Source organism: Sceloporus occidentalis, unplaced genomic scaffold (assembly GCF_023333645.1).
Source record: "Sceloporus occidentalis isolate IW3139 unplaced genomic scaffold, rSceOcc1.0.p SCAF_8, whole genome shotgun sequence".
In the NCBI taxonomy this organism is placed as follows: Eukaryota; Metazoa; Chordata; class Lepidosauria; order Squamata; family Phrynosomatidae; genus Sceloporus; species Sceloporus occidentalis.
This window is the reverse complement of record NW_028316988.1, coordinates 24,815,465-24,834,423: the sequence shown is the minus strand read 5'-3', so window position 1 is coordinate 24,834,423 and position 18,959 is coordinate 24,815,465. Positions and strand designations below refer to the sequence as shown.

The 18,959-nt window shown below is 44.1% G+C and overlaps 1 protein-coding gene across 6 annotated transcripts in view; it reads right to left on the bottom strand.

The window, feature by feature from the left end:
* DOT1L (DOT1 like histone lysine methyltransferase) overlaps positions 1–18,959 on the bottom strand; it is a 57,263-nt gene that overhangs the window by 15,605 nt on the left and 22,699 nt on the right. For 5 of the 6 annotated variants that reach the window (XM_089535541.1, XM_089535546.1, XM_089535547.1 and 2 more), the window contains exons 5-19: positions 18,451–18,679; positions 15,088–15,182; positions 14,698–14,760; positions 10,869–10,924; positions 10,137–10,216; positions 5,799–5,867; positions 4,470–4,576; positions 4,013–4,054; positions 3,290–3,373; positions 2,690–2,930; positions 2,251–2,364; positions 1,912–2,003; positions 1,464–1,565; positions 1,178–1,315; positions 135–260 (exon numbers count right to left, since the gene is read on the bottom strand). In XM_089535541.1, coding sequence (XP_089391667.1) covers positions 135–260; positions 1,178–1,315; positions 1,464–1,565; positions 1,912–2,003; positions 2,251–2,364; positions 2,690–2,930; positions 3,290–3,373; positions 4,013–4,054; positions 4,470–4,576; positions 5,799–5,867; positions 10,137–10,216; positions 10,869–10,924; positions 14,698–14,760; positions 15,088–15,182; positions 18,451–18,679 — 1,638 coding nt within the window. The remainder of the gene's footprint in view (positions 1–134; positions 261–1,177; positions 1,316–1,463; positions 1,566–1,911; positions 2,004–2,250; positions 2,365–2,689; positions 2,931–3,289; positions 3,374–4,012; positions 4,055–4,469; positions 4,577–5,798; positions 5,868–10,136; positions 10,217–10,868; positions 10,925–14,697; positions 14,761–15,087; positions 15,183–18,450; positions 18,680–18,959) is intronic. The other variant, XM_089535542.1, reaches the window with a different exon arrangement.

The following is an 18,959-nucleotide window of genomic DNA, read 5'->3' as shown; positions in this document are numbered from 1 at the left end:
GTGAAAATGAGACATACACATTCACTCGAAATAAAACAGAATGTAGCTAAAAGAAGGCATACAGAGAGAGAGTCAGAGAATGAAAAAGAGGAGCTGCTCCTAACATGGAGTTTTACACTGAATCCATACCCTACCTGCAGTTCCAAGCAATGCTTCTGCTTCTCAGAAATCTGGTTTTTCAGTGCTTGCTTTTCTTTGAGCAGATTCTCCAGTGAAAGGGTTGACCAGTCCAGCTTCAGTTCTTCGCACCTGGCCTTCAACTAGATGGATATGGGTTGTTAAGTGAAGAGAGAGACAGACAGACAAAGGGGAAAGATGGGTGAGCTAGACAATGGTATTGTTCGGCTTTCTTTACAAAAAAAATCCTACATATTATCATTTCACCTGACTGAAGGTATCAGGGTTTGCCTAGCCCACTGAAGCTGTTCTACAGTGTAGAGCAGCTCTTGGAATTCAGCTCATTTATGACCTACTCTCTTGGACAGCAACTTTTCTAACAATCAGTCTCACTGAGCATTGCTAATCAAGATCTTTGTCACTGGATACGCCAAGGAGTGGACCATCATGTCCATCATGGCTTAGCCCAGAGGCTGGTGAGAGGCCCTCCTTCCATGTTCTAACTGCCACTCCTATGGACTCTGAGGGACAGAGGATCAGCCAGGCACAGCTCCATAGTGCTTTGGCCCCAGTGGCTGGTGAGAGGCCCTTTCTCCATTTCCCAACTGCCTTTGCTCTGGCAGAGAGGTCAGCAGCCAGCTTCTGATGGACATAATTTCCTCCTCCACTGTCATCCTTTTTCCTTGTGTGTTTTAGGATATAAACCTGAGGATAGGGAACTGCAACTTTAATGATGTAAGCCATTCTGGGAGGCTTTTTGGCTAAAAGGCAGGGTAAAAATATTCTAAATACAGTAAAGTTCCTGCACTGAGCTACAGCCCATCTAGATAGGATGAAGAGATGGTAGAGAGGTAAGAGGGAGAGAGGTGATCCTAGGCCATTTAGCCAATTCTCACTGGCAGCAGCCTCACCAAAGGAGCATCTCTCTCATCACATGGTTCTCAATCCTTTTCAAGTGGAACCTAACATGATAGCTAAATAATAATTGGGTAGGATATCCAGGGAAGCTCTGTTTGTCCGCGCAGCTGTGTGAACCTAGATACCTTTGGAAGGAACCTACCAGCTGTAAACTCTGGTTCCTGAGCTCACTGTTGTCTTTCTCCAACTGCTTGCTCTGTTCCTTCAACTGCTGGTTGTGAGCAGAGATCTCTTTCTGGGCCTGAATAAGGTCGTTGTACGTCAGAGCCTTAACGCCCAGCTAGAAGATGAGGACAGAATGTAGTTAAGATTACCCCATTACCATCCCAGCTTTTGCTACCTCAGAGGCATCTGCAGGCCATCTCTTTGGGCATTTGATCCTGCTGAGGAGAGACCCACCCAGGCATGATCCCACCACTCCCACATACCTCATCTAACTTCTGCTGGAACAATCGCTTGATTTCTTCTTTCTGAGCCTGACAGTGAGTAAACAACTGCTGGGCCTTTCCTAGCAGCTGAGTGTTCTTTTCCTGAGAAAGGAGAGAAAAAGGAGGAATTTAAAGCAGCAGCAGCAGCAGCAACACTACAGAAAGGCAACAGGGTATTGATTCTACTCCATCCACTGGGTGATACAGCTTCAGAAGAGCAATAGACAAAATTATAAAGCATGGTTACTATGTGGGTCATCAGTGGCCAGGAGCAGTTTATATCCAAACCCTGTCAAGAAAGCCCCATGATAGGTTTGCTGTCAGGCTGCCGTAAGTCAGAAATAACTTGAAGGCACTCAACAACTACAGGATGTTTTAGCATGCCATCTGCAGCTAGCTATTGCCTTCCACCTCCCCCTGGACCTCGCATCATCTGATTTCTACATACCTTCTCCTGTTCCAGCAACTGCTGAAGGTTCGCCTTGTACTGAGGGGTCTTCATGTATGCCATGAATTGCATGTACTGGATCTTAAAAGAATCTGCAAGGACAGCAGGAGGGGAGAAGGGACAAGACAGACAAACACAAACATCAACCCTGTAGACAGTTTTCAATTGTCAAACCTTCCGTGCAATATATCATGTCTAAATCAGAGGTGAGCAGCCTTCAGGTTTGGGGGCCTTACTTTTTCCTGATGGCAGAATCCCAAGAGAACCACTGTAGTGTAGTGGTTTGAGTGTTGGACATCTTCCCTCCCTCCAAGTCCAGAGGAGCACAGGCCTCATTACCTAGCAGCTTCTGGAGTGCAGGAGGGGTTGGAGTCACCAAGAGCTGGTTTGACGAATGCCGCTGCACTTTCGGAGGTAGTTGGTAGAATGGGCTATGGGGTGACCTGTATGCATCTGGAGAGGGAAAAAATGGGGAGAGAAAAAAAGAAGACAAATGCTTTTGTGCAAAGGCCGAAGTGGAGCCAGCTGATCACAGCTCAGGGAATACTGTGAAGAGTGGGCTACAGGGGAGAAGGGATATAAAATTGAGGCTTATCTCTGACAGAAGGCAAATGGGGAAAGATGGCAGAGAGAGAGGGGAAAGGGCTTGGAACTGCAGGACCAGCCTGCAGAGGGGATTTATCCAATTTGTGGGTGCTGATGTTGTTTCAACATATTCAAGTCAACCATCTGAGACAGAGACTCTAACTGTCAACACAAAAGGCACAAAAGGCCTTACCCTGAGGAGAGGATGAGCATGTCTGTGAGACGGTTTGAGAATGGAGCAGCTCCAGCGCAGTCTGGTTCTTCTTGGGTTTGCGCTCTGCATTCCCAACGTTCATCTTCTTGGGGCGCCCGCGCTTCCTCCCAGCCATTTTCCTTCCCTTCTTGCTCAGCTTCTTCTTGCGCGCTTTGGACGGAGAAGGCTTTTTGATGGCGTTGGCTCCGGGGAGTTTCTCTTCTTCAGCACCATCGTCCTGCTTTTTTTAAAAATGGCAGGTGTGGGAGGAAGTTAAGAGATAAAAGGAAAGGGAGAGGGAATACAAATTTGAGATGAGTGATAGAAAGTTCCTAAAGAATTTCTCCCCAGGTAGGAAGAGGCAGGGAAGGGCTTTCTTGACAAGTTTTGTGCTGAGGAGGGAGGTTTGCCTTTGCTTCTCTCTGAGGCTGAGAGAGTGTGACTTACACACTCTTAGTTTCTCCCCCTCCCCCAAAACTATGAGCCAACACAGCTAAATATGCTTTTCTAGGGACTGGCACATGGCCACCATGCAGCCTAAACCTGACCATTCTAGAGAGAAAGCCAGTGACATGAAACAGAGCGTTTGTGAGTTCAGACCTTGTTCTCTTGGACTTTTGTCGGAGTCGTTGTGTTACTCTTGTTTTCTTTTTGCTGTCTGCGCCTAGCTGCCTCTTGTTCCTCCTACAATGGGTAAGTGAGGAGAAAATGGAGAGATAATCCAATAGGCAATCTGGTGCTGAGGGACACAAGATATAACTAGGCCTTCAAAAATGTATTATAGTGCAGTGGTTCTGGGATCGAAAATTATCAAAATAGGCCAATGCCAATCCAGCCTAGTTCACAAAGGCGCATTTTGATAACTATATCATTTATTCCAGGTATCAGACTTTGTGCTAATATTTCATGACATATACTTTATGTCTTATATACTACACTATCTATCCATTCATCCATCCATCCCTATATAAAACAATATATTTGTCTATCTATATATCACTATTTAGACTGCTTTTCTCTGGCATGACTTCAGGTAATTTCTGGCTTATGGTGACCCTAAGGTGAATCTCTCACAGGGTTTTCTTGGCAGAATCTGTTCAGAGGCGGTTTGCCCTTGCCTTCTTCTGAGGCTGAGAGAGTGGTACTTGTCTACTATAAGGTATAATGTTAGGTGCTATATAAAGTGAAAGGTGTAACATATCATGATATAACATGTTGGCACTACCTTACACATGATATCTAGGAATGGGTTGTCTGAAGGGCTGCTTCCACACAGGTGAATATACCCAAGCCCAAATACAATCATTAGGAATCAGCGCTTACCCTGAGTTTTGGATTTTTGAGACTAGAGAAGTAGTTTTCAAGCTAAAAACAAGAGGGAAGAAAAGACAAGTGGGTATCATTCCTGTGAACAGAAGGTATATTTCAGAACTCGGCATACGTCTTCACAAAGGAGATGCAAAGCAGCAAGTACTGCCTCTCTAAAACAATGTAAAAAACCTCACAGCAACCCTCACGGTTGACAACTGTAAGGATCATTTGATATAGAGACCATATTCCTCACATCACATTAAGTCAAGGTTTACCAAAGGGGAGGGCAAACTATGTCATCCAGGCCCACCATAAAGAAAAGCTTTTTTGCCTCCAAATGCCATCAGATTACCTTTAGGAGGTGTGGGGGCATTTCTGCCGTGTTTTTGGGAACTGGTTGGCCACAAAACCAACAACAGGTTATAACAATCTGGCACATTTCCACCCCGATTGCCCTGAACATACTCACTATTGTTCGATCAATGGTATGCAGGTAGTAAGAAACTGGTTTCCCGGTCCATGAGACAGATCCTTTCAGTGGTGACAATTCTACAACTCTCATTATAGTGCCAATGTCTTTGAAAGCAAGAGACCAAAATTCAGAATTGCTTGTGCAGAAATTCATAGATTAGAACAGGACCTCCAAAAGGCAGCTAGTGCAACTGCCAAGCAAGAATATACTGTACAACTAAACATTCCAAATGGCCATCCAACCTCTGTTTGTTGGTGCTGTTGTGTGACTTCCAAGTCATTTCTGACCTATGGCAACCCTAAGGTGACTCTTTCATCTCTAAAGGTGGAGTCCACCACCCTAGAGAACTGCTTATTCCACTGAAGAAGCTCTTCCAAATGGAATATATATTTCTTTTAATTTGAATACAGTATGTTTTTTCTTGTGTGTTCTGGAGCAGCGGAAAATAAGTTCCAATATGTCCAGAGATTTATTGCTTCCTAATCTATGACTCTTCGATTCCTAGGCACAGAAGCTTCTACTTGTGTTCAAGAGAACGTGAACAGAGCCTTCCTTCTAATCTTCAATATGTGGAACTCATGGACAGAGTTGAGTAAAGTGGGGCTTGGGAGAACACCCTCCACTGTGCTCACTTTCCCCTCACCCCCATGTGACTAGGATGACTGCAGCAAGCATAAGGCCGATATATTTGCGCTGGGAGTCCAACAGCTCTGGGGAAAAAACAGCATCCTGGAAGCCTATGCTTGGATGGATCCAGCAATGGGAAGTGCCCACCCTTATGGCATTTCTACCATGCTCAGACAATCTGACTCCTATCAATTGCAATCTCTCCTCCTTCCTCTATAAGGCTCCATGCTGCAATTCACTTCTGAACCTCAAGAGAGCTCCAAAATGCTGTCTGCTGTCTTTTGCCATTTCCGACTTATGGCAACCTCATCATGGGGATTTCTTGGCAAGTTTCTATAGTCGGGGTTGACACTACCATCCTCTGAGGCTGAGAGAGTGTGACTTGGCCAAGGTTACCCAGTCTGCATGGTCGAGCCAGGTTCGAACCCTGGTCTCCCAGTGTCCTAGTCCAACACTCAAGCCATTACACCATGCTGGAAGCATAGGACCTTTTAGATTACCCAGGCCTTTCAGTGTTAAAAGAGGCCCTTGCAGAAACTGGGGAATGCGGTATTATTATTATTATTATTATTATTATTATTATTATTATGTATACAGAACTCCCATAGGTTTTACACACAAAACTGAGTACTGCTGCTTAGATCCCTGGCTCAACAACTCTGAGAAACATGCGCCCAAGTGAGACAAGTCAGCCCTTACCGCTCAAGTTTCGACTGTTTATTCTGAAGTTTAGCGGTGCGAAAGGTTTCGAGGATACAATCTGGCCACCTGGGAAGAAAGGGAAGATCACAGCAGAATGTTAATTTCCCTTAGTGATGGAAAGGCAGACAGGAACAGGTGGAGTTTTGAGTGTGTGTGTCAGAAAAATGTTAACACTGAAAATCTTACCATCCAAAGATGAATGGGTACTTAGTTTGAATGCAGCTCACCTCTTTAACATTTAAGCAATTATTTATTTCAAACTATACAGACTCCTTTGTCCCAAGACTAGGCATCGGTGTTAGGGAATGCAAAAGAAATATTTAAATTAAAAGGACCCCAAAACCATGACATTTTGCAGCACTTCCTAACAATGGTTTATCTTTGAGGTTATGATTTTGGTGGGCACCAAAAGGTGAAAGCATGGTACTTCCTCCTTCGAGTTGTTACGCATTCTGAAGAACCAACATTGAAAAACCAACAACATGGGTAAATACAGAGGTAAACACTTGCCACATCTAAAGCTACACCTTTTGTCTGAAGAGCTGAAGGAGGGGAAGGAAGAGCACAAGAAAAAAAATGTTTGTAAAATACATACATGCACCAGCTTTTAAAAAACAATACACCTTGGAGCAGCCAAACACACCGGCTCAGACAAGCATCCAAAACAGCATTGATACAATTGGGAAGATAGAGATGGAGGAATACAGCTAAGCAATGAAGTAAACCGATGTAGCAAAGACAGAGACATTGAGTGAAAACTTATAAAGTTGGAGCAATCTTTTTCTACAGGAAAACCCAAAGATGAAAGGGGTCTGCTTGAGAAATCTGAATGAGCACAAACTCAAGTCAGTTTACGGCTTGATGTATTTCTATAAGTGCAGTTTTATTTGGCAGCCATGTGGTATCAAGTACCTATGGGAAGTTATGATGGTCACTGACTACATGCTTGAAAGAAGTAGCAACAGAGATTAACATGTGGGACAATCCGCAGAGAAGACTGAGAGGTGACATGATAGTCATATTTAAGAAACCTGATGTCAGGTAGAAGATGGAGCCAGCTTGCTTTCTGCTGCTCCAGAGGCCAGAAGATGGACCAGTGGGTTCAAATTGCCAGAAGAGATTCCACCTAAATGTTAGACAGAACTTGTTGACTGTTCAGAGCTGTTTGATTGTGGAATGAACTGCCACAGAAGGTGGTGGATTACCCTTCATTGTAAATCTTTAAACTGAGGTTGGATGAACATCTTTCAGGAGTGCTTTAGTTGTCTATTCCTGCAGGGGGGATACTTGACTGCATGGCCATTGCAGCCCCTTCCAACTATAAGTTTCCATGACTCTAAATGTGTAAACACAGCTCCATTATCCAATGAGACTGAAAGCTGCCATAGTGGACCACAGGCTGAACATGAGTCAGCTAAGAAAGCCAATGCAATACTAGGCTGTATCCAATATGAATGTAGTGCCTAAATTGAGGTAAGTGATAGTGTCACTCTATTCTACTTTGGCCAGACCTCTATTGGGTCCAGTTCTGGGCACCAGAATTCAAGAAGGATGTTGAGAAGCTGGAGCATGCCCAGAGGAGGGTGACCAAAATGGTGGAAGGTCTAGAAACCTCCAAGCTCTATGAGAAGCGGCTCAAGGAGCTGGGGAAGAAAAAGTTAAGAGGGGGCATGATAGCCATGATTAAATATATGAAAGGATGTCATGCTGAGGATGGAACAAGCTTGTTTTCTGTTGCTCCAGAGAACGGCATATGGAGCAATGGATTCAAACTTCAGGAAAAGAGATCCCTCCTAAAATTGGAAAAAACTTCCTGAGGGTAAGAGCTGTGCAACGGTGGGGTGGGCGGGGGAGTCTCCTTCTTTGGAGGTTTTTAAACAGAGACTGAATGGCCATCCGTCGGCGATGCTTTGATGGTGTCTTCTTGCATGGCAGAAGGAGGTTGAACTGGATGACCCTTGGGATCCCTTCCAACTCTAGCATTATATGCATTCCTGCATGGCAGGACTGGAAGACCCTTGAGGTATCTTTCAACTCTATGATTCTATGATTGAGTTCTGCCTATGCAGATGCGGGTATCCTGTATCTCTGTGGTGCAAATGCACATGTTCGGAATTGGCATGAGTGGCAAAGGCATTTAACACAGAACCAGAAGTGTTGGTCAACAATACACAGTAGATTGGCAATTAAATCCTTTTGTTATGTCATGATGGAAGGAGCTACAAATCTATCTCTGTGATCCTCGCTGAAGGGATCTATATATGGTACAAAAAAATTTCATCACTTAAGTGCACTACTACGGTGCGAAGATGCAGGTGCTGATGCAATTTTTTTGAAATGAGACAAATGATCTGTCAACAAGGAAATGAGTGCAGCTTTTGATGGAAAAAGAGGAGAAACCAGTAAATACATTAGCAAGGAGCAACGCAAAAGCCAGGAAAGTACTTTGGCCATTTGCTTTCAGCAGTCAGCGGGTTTTAGATGGAACAATGATAAATTTTTGGAAGCCCACAGACTGCAAGCAAAAGCTTCTAAGAAAATGGCAAAAGTGGAGATGCATGCAGAAGACTCTCCAGAATCTGTTTTTGGCACTATAGGAAGGACAAAAATCCTGATGCTACTACTAGGATTACACTAGATCGGGGCATAGCTCAGCATCTTTATATTATTTGCCCAAGTTTTCAATGTATTTGCTGAGTGGCCAAGGAAACTCTGTGATGAAGGCAAAAAAAATGGGGGTCTGAGAGACTCAATTGACAAGAGCCTCTGAAACAGAGAGTGTGCTGCCATTACACACACCAGATGCGCAAAGTAATTATTTTCCACAGCCAAACTGAGAAACGTTTTGGATAAGAAGCCTTATGCCTGGCAGGTGAAAGGAAAAAAACCTTTATGCAAAGTGCTGGGGAGGGAATTTTATAGCCAAGAGGCCTGTCAAGGGCAATGGATCATGTTTCAAGAACAGATGTGGAGTCTCCAACTGGGTGGGTTTACACACACACACACACACACACACAGAGAGAGAGAGAGAGAGAGAGAAAGAGAGAGAGAGAGAGAGAGAGAGAGAGAGAGAGAGAGAGAGAGTATATTGTTTTTGTTTTTTTACAAGGAGAAATTAAACAGAGTCAGGTTTCTTTTTAAGGGTGAGAACCAGGATTAGCAATTTTATACAGGGGACATAAGAGCAACCCAAAGGACCTAGACCACCTGGTACCCAAAGAGTGGCCTATGGGGAAACCCCAAAAGCAAAAGTCCTATTATTCCACAGCATGCCTACTGGGAGTTATAGCCAAATGCATCTGAAGAAATATCTGGTTATATGGCAGGTGTGGGCAACTGAATGGCAGGCAGGGGCCAATTCTGTTCCTCACTCCACTGTAGGTTGCACTCTCTCTCTCTCTGCCCCAAACACCTATTTTCATCCAAGTCCTTCCCAAAAGGGTGTCCAGAGGTGATGTTGCATCCCTGACACCATTTTGAGAAGGACTATGGAGGAAACAAGAGGCAGTTGGGGTGTCAGGGGGTTCTATGTGAGGCTGGGGGTATTACTGAACATTTTTGGGGCTTCTCTATGCAGATTTGGTAGAAAATAAATGCCTGAAATGATGCCAAACAAAACCATTTTAAAATGTGGGTGAGTTAGGGGCCTTGGGGGACTGGTGGGGGCCTTCAGTGACTGGAAAAGTGGGGTCCAGAGGACCAGTGGCTTGTGGGCTACATTTGGCCCACCCTTGGTTTATGGTATTAGAAAGAGTATTCTTGAGAAAGTCCTTAATACAGTTAGTAGTGATGGTAGCACCAGAGAGAGAGCCGGCATGCCACACTGGTTTGTGTTGGACTAAGACTCTGGAGACCAGGGTTTGATTCCCGGCTCAGCCATGGTCACCTAGTCAGTGACTCTGGGTAAGTCACATGCTCTCAGCCTCAGAGAATGGCAATGGCAAACCTCTTCTGAACAAACCTTGCCAAGAAAACCCATGACAGGTTTGCCTTAGAGTCGCAATAAGTCAGAAACGACTTGAAGGTACACAACAATAACAAAGCGCCAGGGTTTACTTAGTTTTGCAGAGGGACAGAAGTAAGAGGCCATTCTTTGCCCTAACAATTTTTCCAGTGTGAAAATAGAGAGAAGAGGAAAGGGTAAGAAGCTAAGAGGACTGATAAGAGTTAGGAAGGCAGCCAGAGCCACCAACACACACAAAAGGTCTTCACAAGCACACCACACATCTTGGAACACAGAGCATGGACCACTGCTCCATCTTAGTTTGTTTATCTCCATAAAATAAACCCCAAAACCACAAGAAAGCACTGGCCACAGTGGGCTCGACTCATTACCTTCCTTCATGTTTGCGAAGCGTTCCTTCAACTGGTGATCCACCTCAGGACCAAAGGCAAAGTTATTCACAAAAATAACACTGCAAGGAAACAAAAGAGTATTAAGAAAACAGCCAGGCATCTTGGTATCACTTTAAAGCACTGAGGAGTAACGGGGTGACACATACGTTGAGATGGGACAGGGGGGCATTTCGCATTGTTATGATCATTGTTTCTCAAGGGGACTCTGATCAGGTTAAACTCAAGCCAGAACTCAATATTTGGGTGGGGCAGTTTCTGCCTTTGTGAAAGAGTGAAATAAAAAAAGCAATTGCATGCAGATGTTGCTGAAGGAATTGTAATATTTAACTGATGTTGCAGCAAAATGAGAAAGATAAACGTCAATGGGCTCTGTGTTCATAAAACATGCTTCTCCCCTCCTCTTCTTTCTTAAATATCAAATTTTAATGTAAAACTTTTTCCTGAAAGCTCTGTTGCTTGTGGCTAAAGGGAAGTGGAAAGGTGGACAGATTTCAACTATTGTAAGAATGCCTTTGAGTTTCTCCAATGTATGATTGTGTGTGTGTGTGTGAGAGAGAGAGAGAGAGATGTTTGGGTAATCTCTGCCCTAAAATCATACAGAAAGCCCCTCATAGGCATGAAAGCATTCCAAAGTGAGGAAGGAGAAGAGTTTCGGGGAAACCATTTTACTTCTGAAAATCCAGATTAACCACAAATCGACTATTGCCGTACCTTGTATTTGCAATTCTCTCTCGCCATTCTTCTGAGAGGAAGTCACCTCTTTCCAGCTAAAGAGACAGAAGAGAGGAAAACCAAGGATGAGGTATCAACTTGGGGCATAATGAGGCACATCTGCTGAAATGGAAAGGAGAAAACCTCCTGCAACAACCTACAATGCGAACCCAAAGTTGGTTGGTCCTGTTATTTTATTTCTGACAGCGGCTCAAAACAGAGTCCACAAAAATGGAGCGCAACCTGTTTTAATACCAACTTCATTACTAGATCAATATAATAGTTCAAATTAAGAATGCCATTTTTGTCCAAGGGGGTTTCCCACATCTCAAGCCAGTGTAGGGAAAGCTGCAGGCAGAAACTCCCATCCTTCCTGAAGATATTAGGACTATACTTCCCATCATCACTGGCCTTGACTACAGTGGTGGGGGATAATGGGAACTGCAATCTAAAAACATTCAAGAGGGACACAGGCTCCCCTGGAATGCTGGTCTAAAGTTAGGAAGACCTGCATTCAAAACTTCAACCCTGGCACTCAATGTATAACCTTGGGGTTGCCACACTCTGACAGCATGGTATACCTCACAAAGTTGTTGGGATTTGTCATTTTGTGAAATATTTAGCCGCCTTTGTCAGCGCACTCTGGTGACACAATAAACTACAAATTCCTGGATTCCGTAGGATGAAGCCATGACAGTTAAAGTGGTGTCAAGCTGCATTAATTCTGGTGGACAGATACAATAAATAAATGCTTAGAAAGAATGGCTGGTCCACAATCAGTCACCTGGCTGCCTCTGGCAAGGAGGAATGGCCTCCCCATAACCAGAGACAAATAAACTTTTAGAAGCTGAAAGGCAATGGGATCTTGAAGGCACTCAGCCCACCACAAACTACAACACAGCAGATCTGTGGAAAACTCCAATTGCTAACATGAATGAAAAACCATCTGCAAAAAGCAGATTATATGACTGCATCAAACCTGGCACTGAAATTTGGGGAGGGGGCAGCGTATGACAGTGGTATGCATCTCTCTTCCAGCCAACTCCTTTTTATCAAGGGCAAAGATTACAGCATGTCAAATTCACTAGAACAGTTGGACTGCATATACAGCATCCCTAGAAACTGCTGCCCTGGCACACATCCCCTCCCCAAATCTCCTTTCACTGGTCTCATTCGTAGAAACTTAATCTCCTTAGTGAGAAATGAATGGGAAAGACCATCTGCATAAGATTTTTTTCCTCCCCATCTTCCTAGGCCATGAGGGAGCATCAGGCCAAGAGAGGCTGGATGAAAATCGACTTCAGAACACAACTCAATTGTTCCATAATTTATTGAGATACTCTCTCGGGTGGGCAACTGTGAGAGACTAGGGAGCCACATCGTGGCGTCCCTAGGATTGGTGTCACCCAGTGTGGTCACTCACAGTGTCACCCCTCCATTGATATTCTCCCATTTCACACTATACAGAAGCCTTAGTAATGCTTTTTTGCACCAATGTTACTTGTAAACCCTAATTTCTACACATGAATGAATGTCATGCTAATAGTTTTGACATAAACAACTAGCAATATTAAAATTATACCTTCAAATTAAATATCATGCATTCAACCTACACACACTTAAGTATATATAGTGAATATTTTGTTAAAATATGATGTTTTTAAGGTAAATTTAAAAAGAATTATTTTTTTTTCAAAATTTCATTTTTTTTAAATAAAATAAAATTTTCAAACTTAAAATTTAAAAAATTCTGGGCCTCTCCTTTCTCTTCCCACTGAGTTTCACCCCACTCTCACCACCACTTAAAGCATTTTAATGGGAAACAAATGAATGCCACAGCCCATTTCTGCCAAACGGTAGGTCTTTGAGAAGCAGTGGTGTCACCCCTCCTTAGATTGTCACTTGGTGCGGTCTGCACCCCCCTAGTGACACCACTGAGCCACATTAAACACCTAGGAGACCTAGGAAGCCCTCTATGAGACTGTAACACCTTCCAGACCCCTCCACTAAATGTCCTAAGAAAGTAGAAGGAGTCTTCCTAACTTCCTTCAGGAAGGAGTTCCAAAGTCTGGGAGCAGTCACTGAGAAAGTCCTCTCCCTTCTTCCCACCAAACGTTCCTGGGAAGGTAGACAGAGCCATCTTAGCCTCCCTACGGTGGGAGTTTCAAAGTCTGGGAACAGTCACTGAGAAGGCCCTCTTTCTTGTTCACACCAAATGTCCCTGGGAAGGCAGACAGCCATCCTAGAAAACCCTGTCCCTTTTCCCCAACAAATGTCCTGGGAACGTAGTAGAACGGAGAGAAGGGGCTCTCCTGAAATCTGTAGGGTGTAGCATCCCAGATATTTACAGGGAGAATCTGCCAGTTTTTTTCCTTATGTTGGTATTAGGGAGAATCGTTCCATCTTCCCCAACTCCCCAACAAAGCAGGCCTGCACAGAAGGAAATCACATTCATGGCCACAGTAGATTTGGCTGATACGCCAATGAAAGGGATGAGGGAAAATGTGAAGCCAGGGGAAGGCTTAGAGCGAATTAAGAAAGCAGGAGCTTTCCAGAAGTCAGCTTTTCTGGAATTTTGGATTCCAAAACAAACCTGAAAAAGGAACCAATAAAACACAATGCACCCCTACCGAAAAAGGAACCGCATTCCCAGTAGGAAGGACTGTGGCCAGTCTGGCTGGCTGGCGGAATGCATTAGAAATGCACACTCGAGAGAAAATCTCCTTCCAGCAGTCTCCGTGCAAAACGTTTGGCTCACAAAGAATTGTTTGTTCTGTCTGGGATAGCACACAGGGCTATTTTTAAAATAATATTCTTTCTTTTTTTTAAAAAAAGGAAAACAAAATAAAGAGCAGTAGGAGTCCCAAGCTGCGGAACGTGAGGCTCTGTCTCAAAGCCACAGGAGGCGTTGCAGGGCTATTTTCAAATAACTAGGCGGCCAAAAAGTTCCCGCTTAAAACTAAATCAAATAAAAAGAGGGCGCTGAGCATGTCTTTCAGGAACAAACTAGTGTCCCGCTGACTTTTAGTTTTGTAATTTTTTTGCCGTTAAACGGTCCTTGCTGGGTGAAGGGAAGGAGGAGGAAGGTACAGAAACCCACAATTAATGAAGCAAAGATCCATTAGAAAGGTGTGCATGAGTTGGGAAAGGGGGTCAGAAAATAAATTTCTTACACTTTCATCACAACAATATGCCTTAGTTACAGGTTACTAGGGGACAGCTGATAAGTTCTATCTTCCCACGTTATTTGTACAACCTGCAGTCCTTTCGTACTACGCAACTATAGCTCTTCAATCCCCCCCCCCCTTAATTGCTATGGCTGAATCCTATGGGATCCTAGGGTTTGTAATTTGGGGAGGCATTAGAGCTCTCTGGCTTCCAAGCTCCCCTCCCTAAATTGAAAATCCCAGGATTCCCCAGGATGCCGTCATGGCAGTTGAAGCGGAATAATAGCACTATAAATGTGTAGTATGGAAGGAAGCGCTATATGAAGTCTACTCTCCTTCCCTCCAACAAATTTGGAACCCCACCTCCATTTATTTAGTTAAAATATGAGAAAGCCAGTGTGATGTTATGGACTTGGAGTTCAGGAGACTAAGGTTCAAATCTCTGCTTGGCCATGGAAACCCACTTGGGGCAAGTCACACACTCTCTCAGCCTCAGAAGCAGGCAATAACATACTTCTCGCCTAATTTTTCCAATGGAGTCATCCATATTTTGGGTTCTGCGATGAGCAAGAAAAGGAGAAACAAACAGAAAGGGGAAGAAGGGATGCTTATTACTTAAAGGAAACTTTTCGAAATAAACTCTGTGGTTCAGTTTCACTCACTGTGTAGTCTGCATGTTTTTTCCCATACCATTTCATCCACCTTCTGAATTCTTTGTCCATCGTCTGCAAAAGCGTGACCAGATGGGAGATACACACACACACAAAACAAAACATTTTGCCATTAGTAAATTGGACAGTCATGTTTTCAACCCAGCCCTATTATGTTGAAAAGATGTCAGGAAACAGAGACAGTGAGGAATAGTGGTCTCAAGGTTTGAACAGCAAGGAGACCAGGTTTGAATCCCTGCTCAGTCAGCCATGAAAACCTACTGGCTGACCATAAGCAAGCCACACTAAGGGCAAGCAGTGAGAAGCCTCCTCTGAACATATCTTTACGTGCCATATACAGTTGCCAACACACTCCCTCATTTAAACCAAAGAAGCAAATACCTCAGCATATTTAGCCGGGATGTCCGCTTTCTCCACACCATAGTGATGCTTGCAGTTTGTGGCCGCGGCTACCTGTAGAACAACTTGACCCACACCTGAGATGGAAAGGGGTTGCAATAGATAGTGGGAGATGGAGAGAAAGATGGAGAAAGAACTAATTATTAATTTACTGCATTTATACGTCTCCTTCCTCCCAGCGTGGGACCAAAGGTGGCTCACCAGCAATAAAACAAAATTGCACAAAAATACAACAATAAATTAAAACACCGCATTATTAAAATTAGAATTGCTCCATCATACCTGATTCACAACAAAGCAGGCCTGCACAGCAGAAAATCACATTTATGGCTATAGTAGATTTGTGCAAGAGAATTGCCAGTACCCCAAGGAAACTCTCTTTTAAAATATGTGAAAATTAAAACTAGAGTAGCCACACACTGTCATAAGAAGCCTCCCCGTGAGCAGTTGCTTGAACAAGATGATTTTTGCCTACCAGCAAAAAGAGAGTAAAGAGGGGGCCAGTCTAGCCTTCCATGGAAGGGAACTCCACAAGGTGGGAACAGCCCCTGAAAAGGCCCTGTCTCTCATGTCCTCGCCAAACAGACCTGTAATGGTGGCAGGATGGATATAAAGCCTTCCCTTGTGGATCTTAAGACTCTGGTAGCTACATAAAAGGAGACACAGGCCTGTTACAGACTGCCAAAATAAAGCTGCTTTGGGTCTCTTTGGAGGTATGCTATTTAAATGATGCATGGGTCCTAAGAATCCGGAAGCTGCACCAAAGCTGCATTCCAGTGCTTAGGAATGGAGTGTGGCTTTGGCATGACCTCCGGACTCTTAGGACCCAAATAGCATACCTCCAAAGAGACCTGAAGCAGCTTTATTTTGGCAGTCTGTAACAGGCCACAGTCTTTAAAGTAGTTTGGGCCTAAGCCGCAGCTCTGTTAAAAGCCAAGTGGAGACGGGGAGGGTGTACAAGAAAGACAACTGCAAGCTTATCAGTGAAGTTCTGAAAATGTGTCCCCTCTGTGAAGGCAGAAACACAAGCATGACTCATTCGACTGTAGCTCTCTCTTGCAAATGCAGTACAAAGCACTTAGAAAGGAGCTCTTGTGGCTGCTGCTCATTTAAAGCCTGCCAATATGAAATTTTATATGAAAATTTTGCTTTTTTTTTTTTAAACCAAGGTTTCACTCACAGGAACCTTTCTTTAAAACACACCACAGGAGCACTGATAGCACACTGCTTCAAATGCTACAACCTCCACTTGGAATTCAGCTGAGAAGAAAATGGGGAACCGACATAAGCCAAGGTAAGATCAGAAGTAAACGGTCCAGGCTTCAGGTGCCAAAGAAAAAGTCTGGCTGCCACATTCTGAATCAACATTTTCCAGACACAGTCTTCAAAGGAGTGGGCCCATGCGGAGTGGGCTGGAATGGTCCAGCCAGGAAACAGAGGAAGTAAAGGAGCTTTCCTCCAGATGTTTTTTTTTTAACTACAAACCCAACCTGGTAGTCAAGGATAATGGGAACTATACTGAAAAAGCAGCTTAGAGGCCACCAGGCTACTTACGCCCAAAAGGGTAACCAAAGCCACCATGGCCCTCAGAGTTACAGAGTAAGGTTTGCAAGTGCTCAAGACGCTGGCTTTTCAACCCACCTGAATGTGGGTTCACCCACCGGTCTAAGCCATTGTTTAGTCTAGAATAACTCATAAGAACCAAGAGTCTCTCTTTCATTCTCCAGAGAGCCAGTATGGCATAGTGGGTCAAGCATTGGGACTATGAAGACCAGGGTTCGATTCCCAATTTGGCCATGGAAACCCAGTGGGTAACCTTGGGCAAGTCTCATTCTCTCAGCCTCAGAGAAAGGCCAAGGTTGAGCCTCTTGAACAAATCTTGCTGAGAAAAAAAGGCCATGAGAGGTTCACCATAGAGTCACCATAAGTTGGAAACAACTTGAAGGCACACAACAATTTTCTCTTCCTTCCTTCCTTTAAGAGGAACCTCCATGATAGGTTAGCCTTAGGGTCAACTTGAAGGCACACAACACCACCAACACCACATACAGGAGACGGGGAGAGGAAACGCCCTCATCGCTTCTCCCTTTGTCCAGTGACATTCATGGACTCCAGGGAAGGCAGCCATTAAATCTCTGCAGTTACTCTAGCAGCAAGAGGTAATGGGTAACCTGATACTTAAAAAGAGTGGCTTAATATAAAGCCTTGATGCAGTGGTGTGTACAGCTGGGGAGCTTTTGTGATGGAAGAACTGAGACCGCAAAACAAACACCATGGGGAGTCTAGCTACAACATCTGTTTGGATAGGGAAACAATGGGCAAAGTCAAGAGACACGGTGCAGATGGTGCTCTCATGCCCTCAGACTTTCCTGTGTCCCCCACATACATACACACCATGAAAAAGACCCTCATATGGGAAGGACAAATGAGTAAAAAAAGGTGTTCTTTTTTCCAATGACGGCCAGCCTCCAAGACCCCAGGAGGATGCACCATTGTCCATTCTGGGATATGGGACTCCAGTGGCTTAAGAAGAACACAGAGGTGTTCATTCTCCATCCATCCAGTCTTGCTCTCTAATAACTTGCAGGCAACCACATCCAAGCCCTCCAACATTTCACAGATGAAAACTGAGACACCTGTGACCAAACAACATCAGTGCTTGTTTGATAGCAAAAGGTATTAATGAGGAGGAACACACAAGCCGGAAGAGGCTACAGCGGTTTGCTTTTGCCTGAGTCGACTGAGAAAAGCAAGACTTTCCCCCTTCCTCTTGTTCCTTCTGCTGAGATAACAGCCCAAACTACTTTGAACTCAGTTTCTTGCAACTGAAGCAAACTGAGGGCAAAGGGACAAAGTGGGAAAAGGAGAGAGAAACTGGAAAATTTTAGAACTGCAAAAATGGAAAGAGAGAGGATTAATTGGGACTGTCCTTGCCAAACCGGGACAGATGGAGGCTATGCATATCCAATCATGTCAATTATAGTCACAGCAAGTCGAGGTTCATTTCCACCAGAACTGGAAAACTGCTTCCCGTCATGGTTTCCAGTTCTAATTTGGAGTCTAAACCTTGGATTCCAGTGATCATAATGTAAGTTCCAACCTGGTGTCATTAACAGCAAGTGACAGCTGTTGAACACTGGCATGTATGGAAAGGAAATCAGGTCCAAGAAACAACCTCAAAGAACAAATAGGGTCAGGAATTATATTGCTGGCGGGGGTGGGGGATATCCTTCTAGCAGACTGTATGCATGAGTTTTTCAAAAATGGTTTTGAAGAGATCAGAAAACAAATTCTATGCAAGTTTTAGGACTGGGTACAGGAGAGGAACTATGTGGAATCACTCACCACTGCCCAAGTCTACAAACAGGTCATCCTCTGTCATTTTAATCTCATCGATCATCTGGGCCACCAAGTCAAAGGAGGTCTCTCCGTAAACCTCTGGGGAAAAGGGCTCATAGTTGTTGAGTTTTTCTGGGTCAGTCACCGAGTGGTTATACACTTGCTGCAGAATGTGGCGAAGGAGCCCATTAGAAGGCCGGGTGTTGAGTTTCATGGGTTGGGTGGTACCTTTCCACTAGAGAACAACAGAAATAGAGGGGGGAAACAATCAGAAAACCCCTCTTAGCCTCTTTATTTTGCAATCGTACTTGTTCTCTTATAAATCCAAAGTCACTTTTTAAGCACAAAACTCCCCACGATCCTTGTCTGGAAGTTCGTGGTCCGTTCTAGAATGGCTCTAATTATTATTATTAACCTTTATTTATATAGTGCTGTAAACTTATGTTCTTATGTAGTTAGTGCCAGCCATGGTTTGCAAATCCACAACAAAATTGTAATTTTTCTATTTTGGTGTG